At 44.7% G+C, this 18,873-nt stretch overlaps 1 protein-coding gene across 1 annotated transcript in view; it reads right to left on the reverse strand.

Annotated features, from left to right (window-relative positions):
* The window catches only part of lats2 (large tumor suppressor kinase 2), a 63,906-nt gene that overhangs the window by 20,369 nt on the left and 24,664 nt on the right, over window positions 1-18,873 (reverse strand). The window contains 2 exon segments of the mRNA XM_034185951.1: window positions 1-486; window positions 3,156-3,288. Of these exon segments, the coding sequence (XP_034041842.1) occupies window positions 1-486; window positions 3,156-3,288 (619 nt within the window).

Raw genomic sequence — 18,873 nt, forward strand, 5'->3', positions numbered from 1 at the left:
CTCCATAGCCTGAAGTTTCTATCATGTGTGACCTGGCATGGCTGTAGTCATAATGCGGCCCCGTCACTGGACCACCTGGTGGCTGTGCCTGAAGTTGCAGAGGTTGGCCAGAGACACTGTAGCTCATCATGGGACCATGCTGGTCAATACTACCAGGATAGCCCTTCTGCTGAGCTCCTGAAGGATACATCGAGTTGCCTGGGTTGCTCTGGGTGGTCATCACTGGTGGATAGGTCCCCATACCCGGCGGTCGACCCATTGGGTTTCCCATAGAAGGCACCTGTCCTGCATTAGATGGGGGCATCATGTAGTTCATTACGGGTGGTGCATTCATATATGCTCTCGGCATCTCTCCCTCAGGACTGTACGCAGATGCTCCCTCATAAAGAGGAGCTCCCATCTGGTGGTATGAGGGCATGGCACCAGCCTCACCCGAAGCCTCCAGTGCAGACCGGTGGTCCATCGAGTTTGGCATGCCGGCTTTCTCTGTAAAGACATACTTATTACTATAAACTGAAATTAAATGAATATAAGAATATGCAGTCCTGTATAGTTAGTCATATGGCATCTTGTTAAACAATGTACAAAATGAATGAAAAGCTACTAACTGACTAATATTTATTAATAAAATAGTAAATTGTGAGCACTTTTCACTTAAAAAGGAGTGCATTACGTGTGGAAAGAAGAGTATATTAAGAGTGTGTCGACGGTGAAGCGTCTAACAGGGTGATAAGAGTGAAATTAGAAATTGAAGGGGTGATGATGAATGTCATCAGTGCATACGCCCCAGATGCAAGATGAATGAGTGAGTTAGATGAGGTAGTAGAGAGTGTACTCAAACATGAAAGCGTGGTGAATAGAGGTGACTTCAATGGCATATTGGTGAAGGGAACAGAGGAGATGAGGAAGTAATGAGTTGACATGGCAAAGGAGAGGAATGCAGAAGTGCAGATGGTAACCGATTTTGTAAAAATTATAGAAATGGCTGTCATGAATACATATGTTAAGGTTCTGTATAAGAGTGGAGGAAGGTGCACACAGATGGACTACATTTTTTGTTGGAGAAGCAACCTAAAGATTTGGAGACTAAGGTGGTGGCAGGGGAGAGTGGCACTATACACTATCGGATGGAGGCTGACAGGATGACTTTCAAGGAGAAGAAAAGGAAGAGAGTGGACAACTGATAAAAGGATGAGATGGTGGAGACTGCAGGATAAAGATGTGTGAAATTCAGTGAGCAGATAAGAGGCAGTAGATGAAGGTGAAGCGAATTGGACAACTGGAACTGCAGATGTGTGAAGATAGCTCAGAAGGTGCTGGGTGTGACATGTAGCAAGTGTAAGGATTACATGGAGTCTTGGTTGTGGAATAAAGATATTCAAAAAACTATAAGGAGAAAGAAGTTAAAGAAAAAGAATTGGGGCAGCAGACAGGAGTACGTACAAGGAGACGCAGTGTAACGTGAAAAGGCAAAGAAAGGGGCATTTAGTGAATTGTACGTAAAGTTAAACACTAAGGAAGGAGAAAAGGACTTGTACTTATTGGTCAGACAAAGGAACCAAGCTGGAAAAGATGTGCAGCAGATTAGGGTGGTAAAGGATACAGATGGTTATGTGCTGACTGTTGTGGATTTTCATCATGATGTCAGCAGAGAAATGAGATCTGTCAGCAGCAATATGGTTCATACTAAAGAAAAAAGAGCACTACAGTTGCAATGTTTGCTCTAAGAGTGCTGATGGAGAATTACAGAGAAGGCCTGAAGGCGTGTGTTCGCGGATTTAGAGAAACTTATGACAGGGTGACAAGAGAAGAGTTGTGGTATTGTATGAATAAGTCTGAAGTGGCAGTGACATAATACGTGATGGTGGTGCAGGACATGTTGCACTTACAATATCAGTACATATAATGCATCAATTATACACAAAAGTCCAATTATCTCCCCTGATGATATTGGGCCAGAATATTTACTTTATGCATATCTTTATATGGTGGGCTATCAATTATGTGAAGGTTAAACCGTTCAAGAAGAGTTGCACTTTTTAAGTTTCATAGACAAACAGACGGTCGCAAATAGTGATTCCTATATACAGCGCATCCAGAAAGTATTCACAGCGCTTCACGTTTTCCACATTTTGTTAGGTTACAGCTTTATTCAAAAATGGATTAAAGTCATTTTTCACCAAAACTGTATTCACAATACCCATAATAACTGTGAAAGGGGATTTTTTTTCTTTTTTAGATTTTTGCAAATTTATAAAAAAAACAAACAAAAAAACAAACAAAAACAAAACAAAACAAAGTGACACACTGATGCTTCCCATCCAACCTGATGAAACTTGAGAGGTGCTGCAAAGAGGAATGGACAAAACTGTTCAAAGATAGGTTTGGCAAGCTTGTGGCATTACATTCAAGAAGACTTGAGGCTGTAATTGCTGCCAAGGTGCATCAACAAGTATTGTACAAAGGGTGTGAATACATACGTACACGTGATGTCTTTTTAATTTTATTAAATTTGCAAAAAAAAAAAAAAAAATCATGTCATTATGGGGTGTTGAGTAGAATTTTGAGGGATAAATGAATTTACTCCATTATGGGATAAGGCTGTAACATAAAATGTGTAAAAAGTAAAGTGCTGTGAATACTTTCTGAATGCACAGTATTCCAATTTTTTGTTTAGGGATGGGGTATACTGCATGCCATTATATTTCTGAAAACTTTTATGCTGATTAGATCTACTTATCAAAATCACCCATCTATCCAAATCTCTTTTCACAAAGAATTTTGTGATTAATTGATTGATATGTAACCCTGCAACAGACTGGTGTCCTGTCCAGGGTGTACCCCGCCTCATGCTCTATGACTGCTGGGATAGGCTCCAGCACCCGCGACCCTTAATTGAAGTAAAAGGTTGAAGATGAGTGAGTGATTGACATGCATTTCAAATAATAGTTCCTATGTTTTGTTTTTAACACTGTAGTTCTACTCATAGTAATTTTAATTCAAGTTAATAAGCATCTAAATAAGCCATATTTAGCAGAGAGAATGTAGTGTCAGCAATTAAAAGTACAATCACTGTTACCTTGGAGGTTCATTTCTACCACAAAGTCAAAACGTAAGGGTGAAACATTCCAAGGTTTGTGTGTTTGTGTGTATACCTGGTGAAGTCTGTTTGATGACCCGAACAATGAGCTCATTGTGAGGGTCGAGGTAACCCATTTTGCTGATGTACTCTAAAGCCGCTTCAATGTTTCTGCTTCCAGTCTGCTTCAGTGCCCGCACTGCCATCTCCTGTGACACACACACACACACACACACACACACACACACACACACACACACACACACACTAGTTATGAGTGACATTTTTATGCAATTATAGCATTTTAATACATTTCAAAATTGAATTATGTTCATTCATAATAATTCTCTCCCGTCTCAGACATACTGTGACTGACAGAACCGATCATTTAAACTTGCCAACTGCTGTTGATCTCCAATAAAAGTTTATTTACATAAACCTCTGTTTTATTAACACATTAAAAAGTTTCACATAATAAATAGCAACAATTTGTAGTCAACATGCAAATCTTAAGATTTGCACATCCTGCTAATCTTCAAATCCTTCCAGGTTGTCGATCCCCCAACCATTTCTTACTGAACCTCAACTACTGGTGTCGCAGACCGAACGGTCCCCCTAAAAATCCGTCCCCCAGCCTTCATCGCATATGCCTCATTTCTGTGCGTTGGCAGCAGTTCACGATTATGACCTCGTTTCTGCTTCAAACTGCACTCCATTCATCATCTATCTCAACGACAGATATCTGAAGCTTTTGTACAACAATCATTTCCACATAAATTCAGCATTATTTCATAATAAAAGAACAGAGGAAGCGATCAGAGCGTGACAGCAGAACGAGCTGCTGGTGCTGCGTTCACTGCGCCTCCATCATTTCAAAGCATCGGTAGCGACTCACTGATTATCGCCTTGTTTCTGCTTAAAAAAGTGACTTTAGAATGATTTAAGAGGTTTTACTTTGTCATCTGATGATTAACAAATCCCTTTGATCGCTTTGGGTGAAGAGAGTCAGTCTCAGACGAGCTGCTGTGGTCCCAAATGGACACATGCGCAGTGGAGGCAGGGTGGACCAATTTTCAGGGGGGACTGTTTGGTATGTGACACCAGTACTTATGGCCCTTTAGCTCAACAGTGACAGTTTTCATAATTATGCCTCTGTACAACGGCGGTTAACCAAAAATGTGCTTTTAGTCCAAAAATATTAAACTTTAATTCACTTGGCCTTAACAAAAATATTGCATTCCCCATTGAGAAATTACATCCATTTAAAATCTTTTTGTAATCCTCCTTTAGTTTGTCCACTTAATTATGGCATATGAAAATGGAAGGACTACATTAATTACTGCATAGGTTACTGTATATTGTAGTTAAAACTCCTTGATTTAAATGCTCAACATTTACAAAAAAAAAAAAAAAAAAAAAAAAAAAAAAAAAAAAAAAAAGCACATTTCAACTCTACTGTGGCATAAAGAAAAAAAAAAAAGAAGAAAGTACTTACTGGGACCTGAAGTATTTACAGAACACATGCACATTCATGTAAAACCACAATACCAATAGTGCAGCAGATAGGCAAAATGATTGTGCTTTTTGGTGACTAAACATGAATTTTGGCTCACATATTTAAATTAAGCAATGTTCATTTTCAGATGTGGAAGTATCCTGGAGCTGACCTCTAATGACCTATAGGGGTCAATGAAGAATTACACAAGGGTCAAAATTTAAAAACTTCCTATTGTCAAGGAGGCTGAGGCCAGTGCACAACCAACTATCGACGCTGATATTGGAGATTTTTACTAAATGAAACCCAAATATGAGATGGATATTTTCCACTCAAACTAAAATTGTTTTGTGTCCAAAGCAAGAGATGGGAAGCGGGTCTGAGGAAGGTACACGATCCCTGTGATGCTGATTTGAGATACAGTAGTAGTTCAGATGAAGAAAAGGTTAATTGCTTTCTTATTACTTGAAGGACCTCGTCAGAACGTCAAATGCTGTGCTCCCTCTTTGATGCTGCTCAACACACTTGGAATGTAAATAAATTTTTCATGCATTCAAATTACTCATGCAGTATCTGTAGAAAGTTTTTTTTTAATTATTATTATGGTGGGGGGGGACCTCCGGAGAACTATGTCAAAAGGTTTGTTGTCAGCGTGGTTTACTGTGTCAGCACTTCAGTATAAACAACAATGCTCAGAAAGTGATGCTTTTTATTTGTTTCTTTGTCTAGAGTAAGTATGCGAAGTCTGATCTGCCAACTCTGCTGGCGGCAATGTAGAAATGTCCATGGCTGAAGAAATCTCTGCCCAAAGATAGGTGTGTCAAGCTTGTGGCACCATATTCAAGAGGTGCATCAACAAAAGTATTGAGCAAAGAGTTTTTTATTTCAATAAATCTGCAAAACTTTTGTTGTTGTTATTATGGGGTGTTGCGGTTTAGAATTTTGAGGGGAGAAAAATGAATTTACTCCAGTTTGGCAAAAGGCTGTAACATAAATATGTGGAAAAAGTGAAGTGCTGTGAATATTTTCCGGATGCACCGTATATACAAAGACGGTGGGTTAAGAATGTTATCCATTGCTTTTTCTACCATGTGACATTTTAATTGATGTTTCAGTTAGTATTAGGTGACCTACATGTACAGTTATTTTGATTTTCAGTTTCTTGTTTTTTTCCTCTTCTTGCTTTCTGGTCCTTCACACTCTGTTTAAATATTTGCACTGCATTTTTTTTTTTTTACACTATACTTGACAATACTGACACTGGAAATGTTACTTTTTTCCTGATACTTGTGTGTTGCTGACACACAAGTCAACAGATTTGCAGTGCACTGGCCAATGATTATTTCACGGGTGCGGTGGCAGTGAGAATGTGCGACTGTGTAGTCATTTTGTGGCCGTCTCTTCAGGACCCTTATTCATCTGACGACATTGCAAACATAACTGGTTTTACAATGAGGGCCGTTTTCAACCGTGGGCCGTCTTCAGCTCCCACGTTCAAAGCCAGGAAATGCCACGGGCCACACAATTTGTGTGTGTGGGCGTGTCTGAGTGAATATATCGCATAAGCATCTGTCCATCACAGTGTGAAAATGCTGACATACGTGTCAAAAGCAATGCCATCAGATCAGTCACAGGGTGTGTGTGCACTGTGCAGTTAATGCACACCTTTTCTAAAAACTTAATCTATTCTCTGCTTCCTCTGTGTGTGTGTGTGTGTGTGTGTGTGTGTGTGTGTGTGTGTGTGTGTGTGTGTGTGTGTGTGTGGTGTGTTGGCATTCCTGTTGTTAGAAGAGTATTTCTCATAATGGTCTTCCTCATACTAGAACTACGATTGTCTGATTATTGAGTTGAATATTAAATTAATCAACAAGGAATCATTTTTGAGCCATTAAAAAAAAAAAATCAAACTCTTTCATTTCAAGTTTATTAAATGTGAATATTTTCTAGCTTATTTTAGCAGCTGCTTTATTCCTATGGCGGCAGTAAAATGGGTATCTTTGGGGCTGTGGAGCAAAACAAGGACCTCTGAAGGCATCAGCTTAGGCCCTGGATAACACAATCAACATTTTTCATTACTATATTGTGCCTTTTTACAGAGCTAACAACTAAAATCAATGAATCAAGAAATACTCAACTGATAAATCAATTATGACAATAACCCTTGGTTGCAGCCCTACCTCATACTCTGTTCTTTTTACCTTCTACTAATGTGGCTCTTCCTTTCTCTCTTAGCTGCTGCAACTTCCTTTGCACACCAGGAGTCAGTAAACATTTTTTTTTTTTATATTTTGTGAAGATGATCAGCCATCACTAGTGACTGTAGAAAGTATTCAACTGCACACAAGACACTGACAGTTCTAACATGCAGAGATACTCCCAAACAGTACTTATACCTGTTAGAAGTACAGGCTCATAAAGAACCAACAAAATGTTTATGTGCATGTCAGATTTTTTTTAATTTTTCAAGTCATTCTGCCTTACATCTCGAGGACAGCTGGTCTCGTCAGAGATGATATGTTAAGGCTACAGTGCAGTGATTTAGCTGAATAATGTCACTGTGAGCATATTTATTTCTGATTATACTGTATATCATTTTATTTATTATTTTGGCTGTACATGGACAAACATGGACATAGATTAGATTGCATCTGGTTTTATCATTACAACAAAATAACATTTCATTCAACTGAAACTGAGTTAAAAATGTAAAATCCGAAAGGCTTAAGCAGATGTTTACATGTGTCTCACTCTCTGTTTCTGACTGTTCTTTGTTCCTTCTTCTAGAATGTTTGTGTGTATGTGCACATGCCACGCAAATATGTATGGAGTGGAGCGGACCATGTGACCCTGGCTGTCATGGCGACAGATGTTCCTTGCTTACATTCCATAATGGAGGAAACAGGAATTGAAGCTCCTGTTTCCTCATTTCAAAACAGTCACGTTTGCACACATGTCATTGTGATCACACGCCAGAGGCCTCTGTGATCTCCAAAACATAATCACCAACAAGAACACACCACAGGTCTGACATCACAACACACACAACTGAGAGGAGGGAGGCACACCACAAAAGTAGTCCATTTATATTAATTGTCTCTTTGACCCAGTTTCTAAACACATTCCACTGTGGGATTGTGCAAATCAAAGCCACATGGAGAACCGTCAGAGTGCAGATGGATGGACCTGCCAAGCTGCACATTCAATCAATCTTCCTCACACAGAAGGCCAGAAATCACAACAGGTGGACCATTCTTCCTCCTCTTACTCATCCAAGGTAGTAACGTGCAAAACGGCAAAGTGCACTTTGTTCTCTTTTGCGGCCAACAGGACACAAACACACACAAAAAACAGATCGGTGCATCCAGATCACATCCCATTGGGTCTGCAGGTTCCATTTCCCTGTTTGCAGCCCTAAAAAGAAAAGTGTGTGCCACATTGTTGCATGCACAGCAGACGGCATGACGACCTGGGAGAAGGAAGTCTATGAATGCACACCTCCCCGTCCCTGCCCTTCAAAGTCATCTCAATACATGACATGTTCACAACAGCTCCCTCCAAGACATGTCCTCCTTTAAAGAAGTGATTATGTAACAGGCCACACGGCTCTGTCATTTGCAGCTGAATAGGCTGAGAGAGAGGCCAAAGGGGAGGAGGCTGGTCAATAAGAATCTGGTTTTCACAAAAAAGAAAAAACACCCATAGAACACAGCAGCTGATCCAGGGCAGCCATGATGGCTCTGGAATGTGCTCGCCCACGGCCACAGTAAACTGTCAGCACAGGCTTAAAAATGCTGCCTGTCAAAGGAGCCATCAAGCGCAGCAACATGTTTGTGACAAACCAAGCTGGGTACGAAAAAGCTGTTAATTCATACAGAGTGCAAACCTGTAAAAACAAAAAAACACACACACACCCACTGGACACACACACACCATGCCGCAGCCGGACAGCCAGACCAGAGAAGGGAGGAAGTGAGGCGACATTCTGGGTGGAGGAGGAACTGTTCCACCCTGGTGCCATTGAATGTTCACTTCCTGTCTGTGCTGACAGAGTGTGCACGAGCTTCACAATGAAGGCAGCAAAAAAAGTCACCTTTTTCCACGCTGTAGCCACAGAAAAATGTTCCTGTTGTAACCTTACAGCCTTGGGAATAAAAGTCATTTAATATTTGAAGGGGAAATGAAACGTCTTTGGAGGTTCCAATATGGAAACCAAGTTGTTCTATTCTTTGTGCTTGGTCCCTGAGGCAAACATCTTTTGACTTTTCTACTTGATCCCTCACCTTGGCTAGTTCCAAACACTTGTCATAGATCAGCAGAATTTTTGACAGACAGGCAACAGTGACCTTTGTGGTCATTAGGACGCTGCAATTAACAAGGCTTCACCAGCAACCTGACAGGAGTAATTGTCTAATTTGTTATGGTCAGCGTCCTTTTACACTTCCCAAGTGCAGGACCAACAGACTGAAAAAACGCCTTTGTCCCTCAAGCCATCAAACGTGCAACTCTTCACTCATGGGGAGGAGGAGTAACAGGAAGACAGAGGACAGGAATGAGGGGAACAGCAGTAGCCAGTAAACCAGTATGCCTGTGTATTGTGTATTTGCAAACTGTTTTTCTTTTTTCCACATTTGATACTCTGTGTGATTCTGTTTGCTTTTTTTTAGTTTGTTTTTTCTTACCCTGTGTGCTGCTATACAATGCTGCTGGAAACTCAATTTCCCTGAGGGAGTCTTCCCAAGGGATCAATAAAGTTCTATGTAATCTAATCATTGGATCATTCCATGTCAATTCAACGAATATTTGAGGGGCCTCACGCACTTTGTCTCAGATTTTCCTCAAATTTTAATCAGATATTCCCAGACTATTCAGAACAACAAATCTGACGTTTGAGGCCTGTAGGCTAAGTAGTTTCTGAGATAGGGCCAATTTAGTGTACATGAGGTCTGCTGTTTTTTTAGGCAAAAATTATGGCAGTCATTTCTGGAGCCATGTTCAAGGTAAAATATCTCAGCAAATAATGGACTTAGAGGCCCGAACTTTTCTGTAGCAGTTGTCATCGACACCCAGACTTGGACTATAGTCAAACAACAGACATTGACACTAAACTGTGAAGTTTATGTATGCTCAAACTACGGAAAATATTACATTGACTATTGCGAGCATCCATGTTTGAGACACTGAAGCATACCATTACACTCAAAGAAACCTTTCCATTTCTTGGCTCCTTAATAAGCCTAGTAACCGCGGAAACCTTGGAGAATCCCCCTGGCAGATCTATGTGCAAGCATTCTGGGGTGTGTCATGAATCATATGAATGCAGTGTGTGCACACAATTAAAATGAAATTGGCATTTCAGCACTAGAAATACATTTGCGAGTGCACAAATTAGCCATAATTGGATTCTTAAATTAACCAGGAAGGAGTTTCATAAAGAAGGCCATATTTATAACACATAAAGTAGATATCAATACCTTCAAAATGGAATTAGTTTGAAGAGTTTCATTTACTGCCCATATGAGCTTTTCTTCTAATAAAATTTGACCACAAAATGTTTTTTCCAGATTTCAGAGGTTTCTCCCACAATAACTGTTTACCACAGATATGCCTAAATTACATATTTCATAGCCAGTATAGCTGGCATTAAGGAGCCAAGAAATTGAAAGGCTTCTTTGAGTGTAATGGTATGCTTCAGTGTCTCAAACATGGATGCTCGCAATACTCAATGTAATATTTTCCATAGTTTGAGCATACATAACTTCACAGTTTAGTGTCATTGTCTGTTTGACTATAGTCAAAGTCTGGGTGTCCATGACAACTGCCACAGAAAATTTCAGGTCTCTAAGTCCATTATTTGCTGAGATATTCTACGTTGAACATGGCTCCAGAAATGACGGCCATAATTTTTGCCTAAAAAAAAAAAAAAAGCAGACCCCATGTACACTAAACTGGCCATATCTCAGAAACTACTTGGCCTACAGGCCTCAAACTTCAGATTTGTTGTTGTGAATAGTCTGGGAATATTTGATTAAAATTTGAAGAAAATCTGAGACAACATTCATGAGGCCCTCGTTGAGTTGACATGGAATGGCAATGTGACTCAAAAGAGGAGGTTCACTTATTTTCAACTGTACGCATCAGAACCAGACATTTCAGAATAAAAAGTGACATACAAGTTGTCAGCAGTTAAATTTTATGGTAGACACCAGTGACATTGTAAGGTTACTGTGTTAACATAGGAGTAGATAGATTATACATATAATAGATATCATATTTATAACTACATTTTTGAAAACAGAAAACACTGAAAAAACAAATATCGTAAGCAGCCACCCGATTTTAACAAATTTGTTTCATATGGTTTCTCTTCTCATTTGCCGAAACACATCTGTGCATAATAGCATAAATACTGCGCTCCGGTGTCCCCAATGAGTCCAATGTCTCTTTCTCAGGAAATGAAGAACATAAATGGGTGATGTGGGAGTGGCCAAATATTGAGAGATTGACCATTTGATTTTTGCTTATAAAAGAGAGACAAGGCTGAAAGCTGTGTTCACAGAGTAAAGACTGAATAGCCAGTCAATTCTACTGGAATTGTCCCTGAAAAGATTAAAATGAGGTGCATGATCCTTCCAGTCAGGGCTTATAGTCCACCAGCTCTTTGTTGCTATAAATGCCAGTGGTATGGGAGTACAGCTGCGGTATGCACGGCCATCAGAGATGTCCTATATGTGGACAAGGCTACAAATCTGAAGAATGTGAGTGACAGAGGCATCCCTAAATGTACTAAGTGTGGTGGAGCTCACAGAGCAGTAGTGAAGTTGGACAGACTTAGACTGAAAACTGCCAATAATTTACAAAACACTGATGTTTTAAATGAGTCCAAGAAAGTATGCATGATATCAGTTTAAACCAAACAACCGACATTAAGTCAGCTCAGAGAGATCCAGGTAATCCGTGAGTTTAAAACAGTTGATTGTGTTTGTGCTAGAAACAACAGTAGATTACGATTAGCAACAAGGCTTCACAAATCAAATGTGAACAACATGTACCCGCCTGAACAAACAGACATGTTCCACTGTAACAAAATTCATAGAATGTACAGCACTTATACTGAAAAATTTCAGTCAGACATGCACATGCAAGGAACGAAATGTGATGCGACACGTGAACAACTGAACAGAACAAACTTTGTAACTCCCTAGAGCAAGTTCATCAAAGGACCCGATGTTGTTCAGCCCAAGTACACAGCAGAGCACAGATTCATAGTTATGGGCCTTTCACACTGAATACTTCAGGCCGTCAACGTGTCCCAATCAGTCAACGCATCCGACGCATGATGTCAGACCGCGTCTCTTTGGAAGCGGCAAGGGGGCGGAGATTGCCACATCACACTCTGGCTGTTTCCACAACCTGAAAAAAGTTCAGCGATCGCCATCTTGAATTTGGGTCACCTGAACCACAAAAAAAGCTTTCAAAAACAGCAGTAGAACGATTCTCCCATCACCCTGCTGGGAGATGCTTTTTTTCGGCTACTTTTCGGAAGTGATGCCGACCGAAGGAAGACTGACGACTTGGTGAGATATCGATCGAACCGCGACAGCGGGCCGACCCGCATGGAGAAGCCGGCCTTCAGGCATCATCACTGGGCAGAGCGAGGCAGGCAGCCGAGGTGATGGAGCAAACCCACTCAGTCCGAAATCTCCCACTTTTGGATATATGCGAAAGTCCCAGTTTGCCCAACGGAGTTTAGTTCTGCAGCTTTATTGAGGTGAGAATAATATAAAAATAAAACGTGACATTTACTGAACTGCTGTGAAGGTTTAATGATCGGCTAACGTTAGCGCAGCCTTTTAGTACAGTTGGCCTCAGTGAATGCTTTAATTTGTAAATGGTTCAGTCTTTTTTATTTTTAACCAAATACAGCTACAGCTTTTTTCAGACACCACAAAAGCTCAACTTTAAATAACTTATTTTTTCCATTGTTCTTTTCCGGTTATATATATATATATATATATATATATATATATATATATACACACATTTGCTGTGCAGACAACCAAACTTCCAGTGATGAGCTGAACACCATGAAGTCCAGTTGAAAGAAAACATCTCTGCTCTTCAAAATAGGACAAAAGTGTCTTCAGCAACACCACCAGAGTTCAAAGCTGCAGAAGAGACCTTCATCTGGTCCCGAAAATCCAGCATAACACCACCTGCTTCTAAATAAAAGGCTCTTTCAACAGCAACTATATTATTTTTAAAAAAGCTGTTTCATTTTATATTTTAACAATAAATGAATCAAAGTCCAAAGACATCTGCACAGGTAGAAGCTCTCCACTATTGCGCTCAAATTCATATTTTAGAAAATGACTGTCCTGCTAACAACATTAAAGGCAAATACATATACACATATATATATATAAATCATCATGGTAAATGGACTGCATTTATATAGCGCTTTTCCATCTGCATCAGACGCTCAAAGCGCTTTACAATTATGCCTCACATTCACCCCGATGTCAGGGTGCTGCCATACAAGGCGCTCACTACACACCGGGAGCAATAGGGATTAAGGACCTTGCCCAAGGGCCCTTAGTGATTTTCCAGTCAGGCGGGGATTTGAACCCATGATCTTCTGGACTCAAGCCCAACACCTTAACCACTAGACCATCACCTCCCCTCCCCATGAGGTTTATGTCACAGAAATCCTACTTTACAATCACACTGCAGTCATTGTTAAATTATTTCCTGTTGCATTTATAATAAACATTTGTATTTATTTACAGTGTCTGTTTTTCTGGTTGAAATGAGATATAAATAATCTACCAGACTTAAAAAAAAGTACAAATTTCCCCTGTTATTTTGTCTAAAAAATAAATGTCTGAGGTTTCTTATGTTAAAGAAATGATCTAATCTGAAATAACAGGTGGTTTTAATTTACAGATGAAAGGTTTCTAAAGAACCATTTATTAATTTATTTAGCTATTTTAAGTTACAAGTGTTCTAAACAGCAATCAGAAATTCTGAGGTACACAAACAACAAAACATTTCAAAGGATTTTTCTTCAGAAAACTGCTCCATAAATGAGCAGTCCTGTGACACGTATGTTTTGTACAGATCAGTGGTTTCTGCACCAATCCGTTTTGTAGAGATCAGTGGTTTCTGCCACTAGTCTTCTGTGTTTTGGACCAACGCGTCGTTCCTATTGGACAACGCAAAGGTACGTCACAGCTCAGAGCATCGAAAGTTGGATTGGACTGAACTTTGACTGCGTCAGCCTGCTGACAAGCGGCAATGCGTGTTCCCATCAGAAGCGTCGGTTTAGCTTGGCTTTTGACGCAACGCATCTGACGCATCTAAAAGCAACACGGCTCATTGAAAATAATGCTTTTAGACCAATTTTTGACGCATCTGACATATTCAGTGTGAAAGGCCCTTACATTGAAGCAGTGTGTTGTGAAAGTGTAGGAACACGGACCCACAACAGGGGGCGACAATGAACGGACAATGGAGGAATCAAATACACTGTTTTTACTGTTGTGAAAAAAGGGCACAACAAATACAACTGATAACAATAGAGAGATTAAGTCTAATTCAAAGGTGTCGTGTGGGCAGGCTCGACGATAGGAGACGTCTGTCCAAGTCGAACCGGAACCAACGCCGATCTCCGCCGCCACCGGACCCCGGGGATACTGGGAGCCGCCAAGTCCCGAATTCCCAGGTGGCCACTGCCTCCGCTCGCCGGATCCGGTACTGCTGGGCAGGAAACAGAAACAGTCAGGTGTGGCTGCGGCTGGCACCCAGCAACACGGAGGGTGGAGGAGTCCACCTCCACCTCTCGTCGGAAAATACTGTGAGTGCAGGAGTGTGAGTACTTATGCCAAGAAGTCCAATACAATCTCCCGCTGTACTACTCACTATCTGCTATCCAACACACAGCAACAAAGTATTATCGTCAAGAATACAATCGCTGAGTACGTTACCTCTTAGGTATGGCCGATATCTCGGCAAATGAGGTGGAGATGCCGTCCTGCTGATATACCTCCGTCTTGATTGGGATCAGCTGTCTCTAGTTGATGGATGACAGCTGTCGTCCTGGCTGCTCCTGTGAGGCGGCAGCGCCCTCTGGTGCCTGGAAACCCGCACTCCAGGCAGGGCGCCCTCTAGTGGTGGTGGGCCAGCAGTACCTCCCTTCAGCGGCCCACACAGACAGACCCCCCCCGCACGGTCGCCTCCTGGCGCACGACCGGGTTTGTCAGGGGGTGCGACGGTAGAAGTCGGCAGGAGGGCCGGGTCCAGGATGAATGCCCTTCTTCACCCGGAGCGTTCTCGGGGCCGGACCCCTCCCAGTCCACCAAGTACTGAAAACCCCGGCCCATTTCGTCGAACGTCAGAGAGCCGAGCGCACGGTCCAGGCCGGCTCTCCGTCGATGATCCGGGCAAGAGGAGTGGCGCCGGACCCGGAGTGCAGAGGGGTGAGGTGTGATGGGGGTTTAATCCTGGAGACATGGAATACCGGATGAATCCGCAGTGAGGCCGGAAGCTGGAGTCTCACTGCGGCGGGATTGATGACCTTGAGAATCTTGTAAGGACCAATGTATCGCTCCTGCAGTTTCGGGGAGTCCACTTGAAGGGGAATGTCCTTGGTGGACAACCATAACCTCCTGCCCAGGACTGATTACGTGGGAGCCCGGGGGCCCGCCGCCGGTCTGCATGGTCTTCGCCCTCGTCCGGGGCCCTCAACAAAGCAGAACGGGCGGCACGCCACACCCGCCGGCACTTCCGTAGGTGGGCCTGGACCGAGGGCACACCGACCTCCCCCTCAACCCCCGGAAACAACGGGGGTTGATACCCCAAGCACACCTCGAGGGGGAGAGGCCGGTGGCGGACGACACTTGACTGTTGTGGGCGTACTCGATCCAGGCCAGGTGGGTACTCCAGGCCGTCGGGTGGCGCGGCTGTCACACAGCGTAGGGTCTGCTCCATCTCCTGGTTGACCCGTTCTGCTTGTCCGTTGGTCTGGGGGTGATACCCGGACGAGAGACTGACCGTGGCCCCCAGTTCCCGGCAAAAGCTCCTCCAAACATGCGAGGAGAACTGGGGACCGCGATCGGAGACGATGTCTGATGGTATCCCATGCAGACGGACGACGTGGAGGACTAGAGGTCCGCTGTCTCCTGGGCCGTTGGTAGCTTCGGGAGGGCCACGAAGTGGGCCGCCTTGGAGAATCGGTCCACTATCGTGAGGACGACGGTGTTTTCCCTGGGACGGCGGGAGACCCGTGACGAAATCCAGGCCGATGTGAGACCAGGGGCGATGAGGCACGGGCAGCTGGCTGTAGCAATCCCGGTGTCTTGCGGTGGTCCGCCTTGCCCCTGGCGCAGGTGGTACAGGCCTGGATGTAACCCCGGACGTCGCCTCCAGGGACGCCCACCAGAAGCTCTGCCGGACGACTGCCACGGTTCTTCGCACCCCAGGATGACAGGAGAGCTTAGAAACCGTGACAGAAGTCCAAAACTGCAGCCCTGGCTTCTGGTGGGACGTAAAGTTTGTTCTTCGGTCCGGTTCCGGGGTCCGGGTCTCGTGGTCAGGGCCTCCCGGACGGTCTTCTCCACGTCCCAGGTGAGAGCGGCCACGATAGCGGACTCCGGGATGATGGGTTCCGGGGGATCCGACGGCTCCGTTTTGACCTCATCTTCATGTACCCGGGACAAGGCATCCGATCTTTGGTTTTTGGTCCCGGGACGGTAGGTGATCCGGAAGTGAAAAACGGCCGAAGAACAGTGACCAGTGGGCTTGCCTGGGGTTCAGCCGCTTGGCGGTCCTGATATACTCCAGATTCCGGTGGTCAGTGAAGACCGTGAATGGCACGGACGTTCCCTCCAACAGATGTCTCCACTCCTCAAGAGCCTCTTTCACCGCAAGGAGCTCTCGATTGCCGACGTCATAGTTCCGTTCGGCTGGGGTCAACCTGCGGGAAAAAATAGGCACACGGGTGAAGGACCTTATCGGTCTTCCCCGCTCTGGGATAGCACGGCTCCTATCCCTGAGTCCGAGGCGTCCACTTCAACCACTAACTGGCGATTAGGATCGGGCTGCACCAGAACAGGTGCAGACGAGAAGCGCCGTTTCAACTCCTCGAATGCGACATCGCACCGATCCGACCAGGTGAAGTGGACTTTTGGTGAGGTCAGGGCTGTCAGGGGTGCTAACTACCTACTGTAGCCCTTACTGAACTCCTGTAGAAATTAGCAAAGCCTAGGAACTGTGCAATTTCCTACGGCTTGTGGGTTGGGGCCAGTTCTCTCACCGCCGCAACCTTGGCCGGATCAGGAGCGACGGAGTTGGAGGAGATGATGAACCCCAGGAAGGACAAAGAAGTGCGGTGGAACTCACACTGTCTCAGCCCTTCACAAACAGCCGGTTCTCCAACAACCGCTGCAGGGACCTACGTACATGCCTGACATGAGTCTCAGGATCCGGAGAAAAGATGAGTATATCGTCTAGATATACGAAGACGAACCGGTGCAGGAAGTCCCGCAAGACGTCGTAACCAGGCTTGGAACGTCGCGGGGGCGTTTGTGAGGCCGAACGGCATGACCAGGTACTTAAAGTGACCTAAGGGGGTGTTAAATGCCGTTTTCCACTCGTCTCCCTTCCGGATCCGAACCAGATGATACGCATTTCTAGATCAGCTTGGTAAAAATTTTGGCTCCATGCAGGGGTGTGAACACCGAATCCAACAGGGGCAACGGGTATCGGTTGCGAACCGTGATTTCGTTCAGCCCCCTATAATCAATGCATGGACGAGTCCGCCGTCTTTTTACCCCCACAAAAGAAACCTGCGCCCATCGGGGAGGTGGAATTCCGGATCAACCCGGCAGGTAACGAGTCCCGGATGTAGGTCTCCATTGATTCACGCTCAGGCCGTGAGAGGTTGTACAGCCTACTGGACGGGAACTCACTGCCCGGAACCAAATCAATGGCACAATCGTACGGACGGTGGGGGGGAAGCGTGAGAGCCAGATCCTTGCTGAACACGTCGACAAAGGTCGTGGTACTGTCTCCACCGGCACCGTCCCCAGATTGGGCGGGACTCTGACCTCCTCCTTAGCTTGGAGCCGGGGGGAACCGAGAAACCTAGACACACCCGATGGCAGGTCTCGCTCCACTGAACCACTACCCCGGACGGCCAATCAATCCGGGGATTGTGCTTCAACATCCAGGGAAAACCTAAAACCACACGGAAGTGGCCTGAGTCACAAAAAACTCGATCACCTCCCGGTGGTTTCCTGACACCACCAGCGTTACAGGTGGTGTCTTATGCGTGATCGGAGGGAGTAGGGAGCCATCTAGTGCCCGAACCTGTACAGGCGAGGTAAGCGCCACCAGAGGGAGCCCGATCTCCCTGGCCCATCTGCTATCCAACAGATTCCCCTCAGAGCCCGTGTCCACCAGTGCTGGGGCCTTCAGGGTTGAGTCCTCATAAAGGATCGTAACTGGGAGTCGTGTGGCGATGTGGGTGTGTCCCACGTGAATGTCTCGGCCCAACCCCTAGCCCAGTTTCTAGGGGCGGGCGTTGGAGTTTAAAAAACCGCTCGGGGCAGTCTCTCATATGGTGCTCTATTGCACCACAAACAAAAGACAAGCTCCATGGGCCCGTCTCCTCTGTGCATCTGGTGCCCTAAATGTTGCCCTACTCGTGTCCATAGCTTCGTCAGTAGGGGAGCTGTTGGCCCAACGGAGCGCAGGGGCCGTGGGGCGTGGGGAAGGCGGAGCGCGGTCCGGAACCGGAAGGGAGAGGGACGGCGCGTACCCGGCCACGCCCTTCGGTCTCGTTCCCGCCGACGTTCTTCAACCGGTTGTCTAACCGTAGACGAGATCGATGAGCCCATCTAAATCCCGCGGTTCGTCCTTAGCCACCAGGTGCTCCTTAAGAACCAAAGACAGTCCATTTACAAAGGCGGCGCGGAGGGCAGTGCTATTCCAGCCGGATCTCGCAGCCGCAATGCGGAAGTCGACTGCATAGGCAGCTGCGCTCCGATGCCCCTGTCTCATTGACAGTAGCACGGTTGAAGCGGTCTTGCCTCTATTAGGGTGATCGAACGCGGTTCTGTGCTCCCTTACAAACCCATCGTATGTCAGAAGGAGCCGTGAAGACTGCTCCCAGAGCGCTGTAGCCCAAGCGCGTGCCTCACCGCGAAGCAGGTTTATAACATAAGCTACTTTACTAGCATCGGTCGCGTACATAACGGGACGCTGTGCGAAAGACGAGCGAACACTGCAATCAGAAAATCTG

The sequence above is a fragment of the Thalassophryne amazonica genome, chromosome 14, assembly GCF_902500255.1.
Source record: "Thalassophryne amazonica chromosome 14, fThaAma1.1, whole genome shotgun sequence".
NCBI lineage: Eukaryota > Metazoa > Chordata > Actinopteri > Batrachoidiformes > Batrachoididae > Thalassophryne > Thalassophryne amazonica.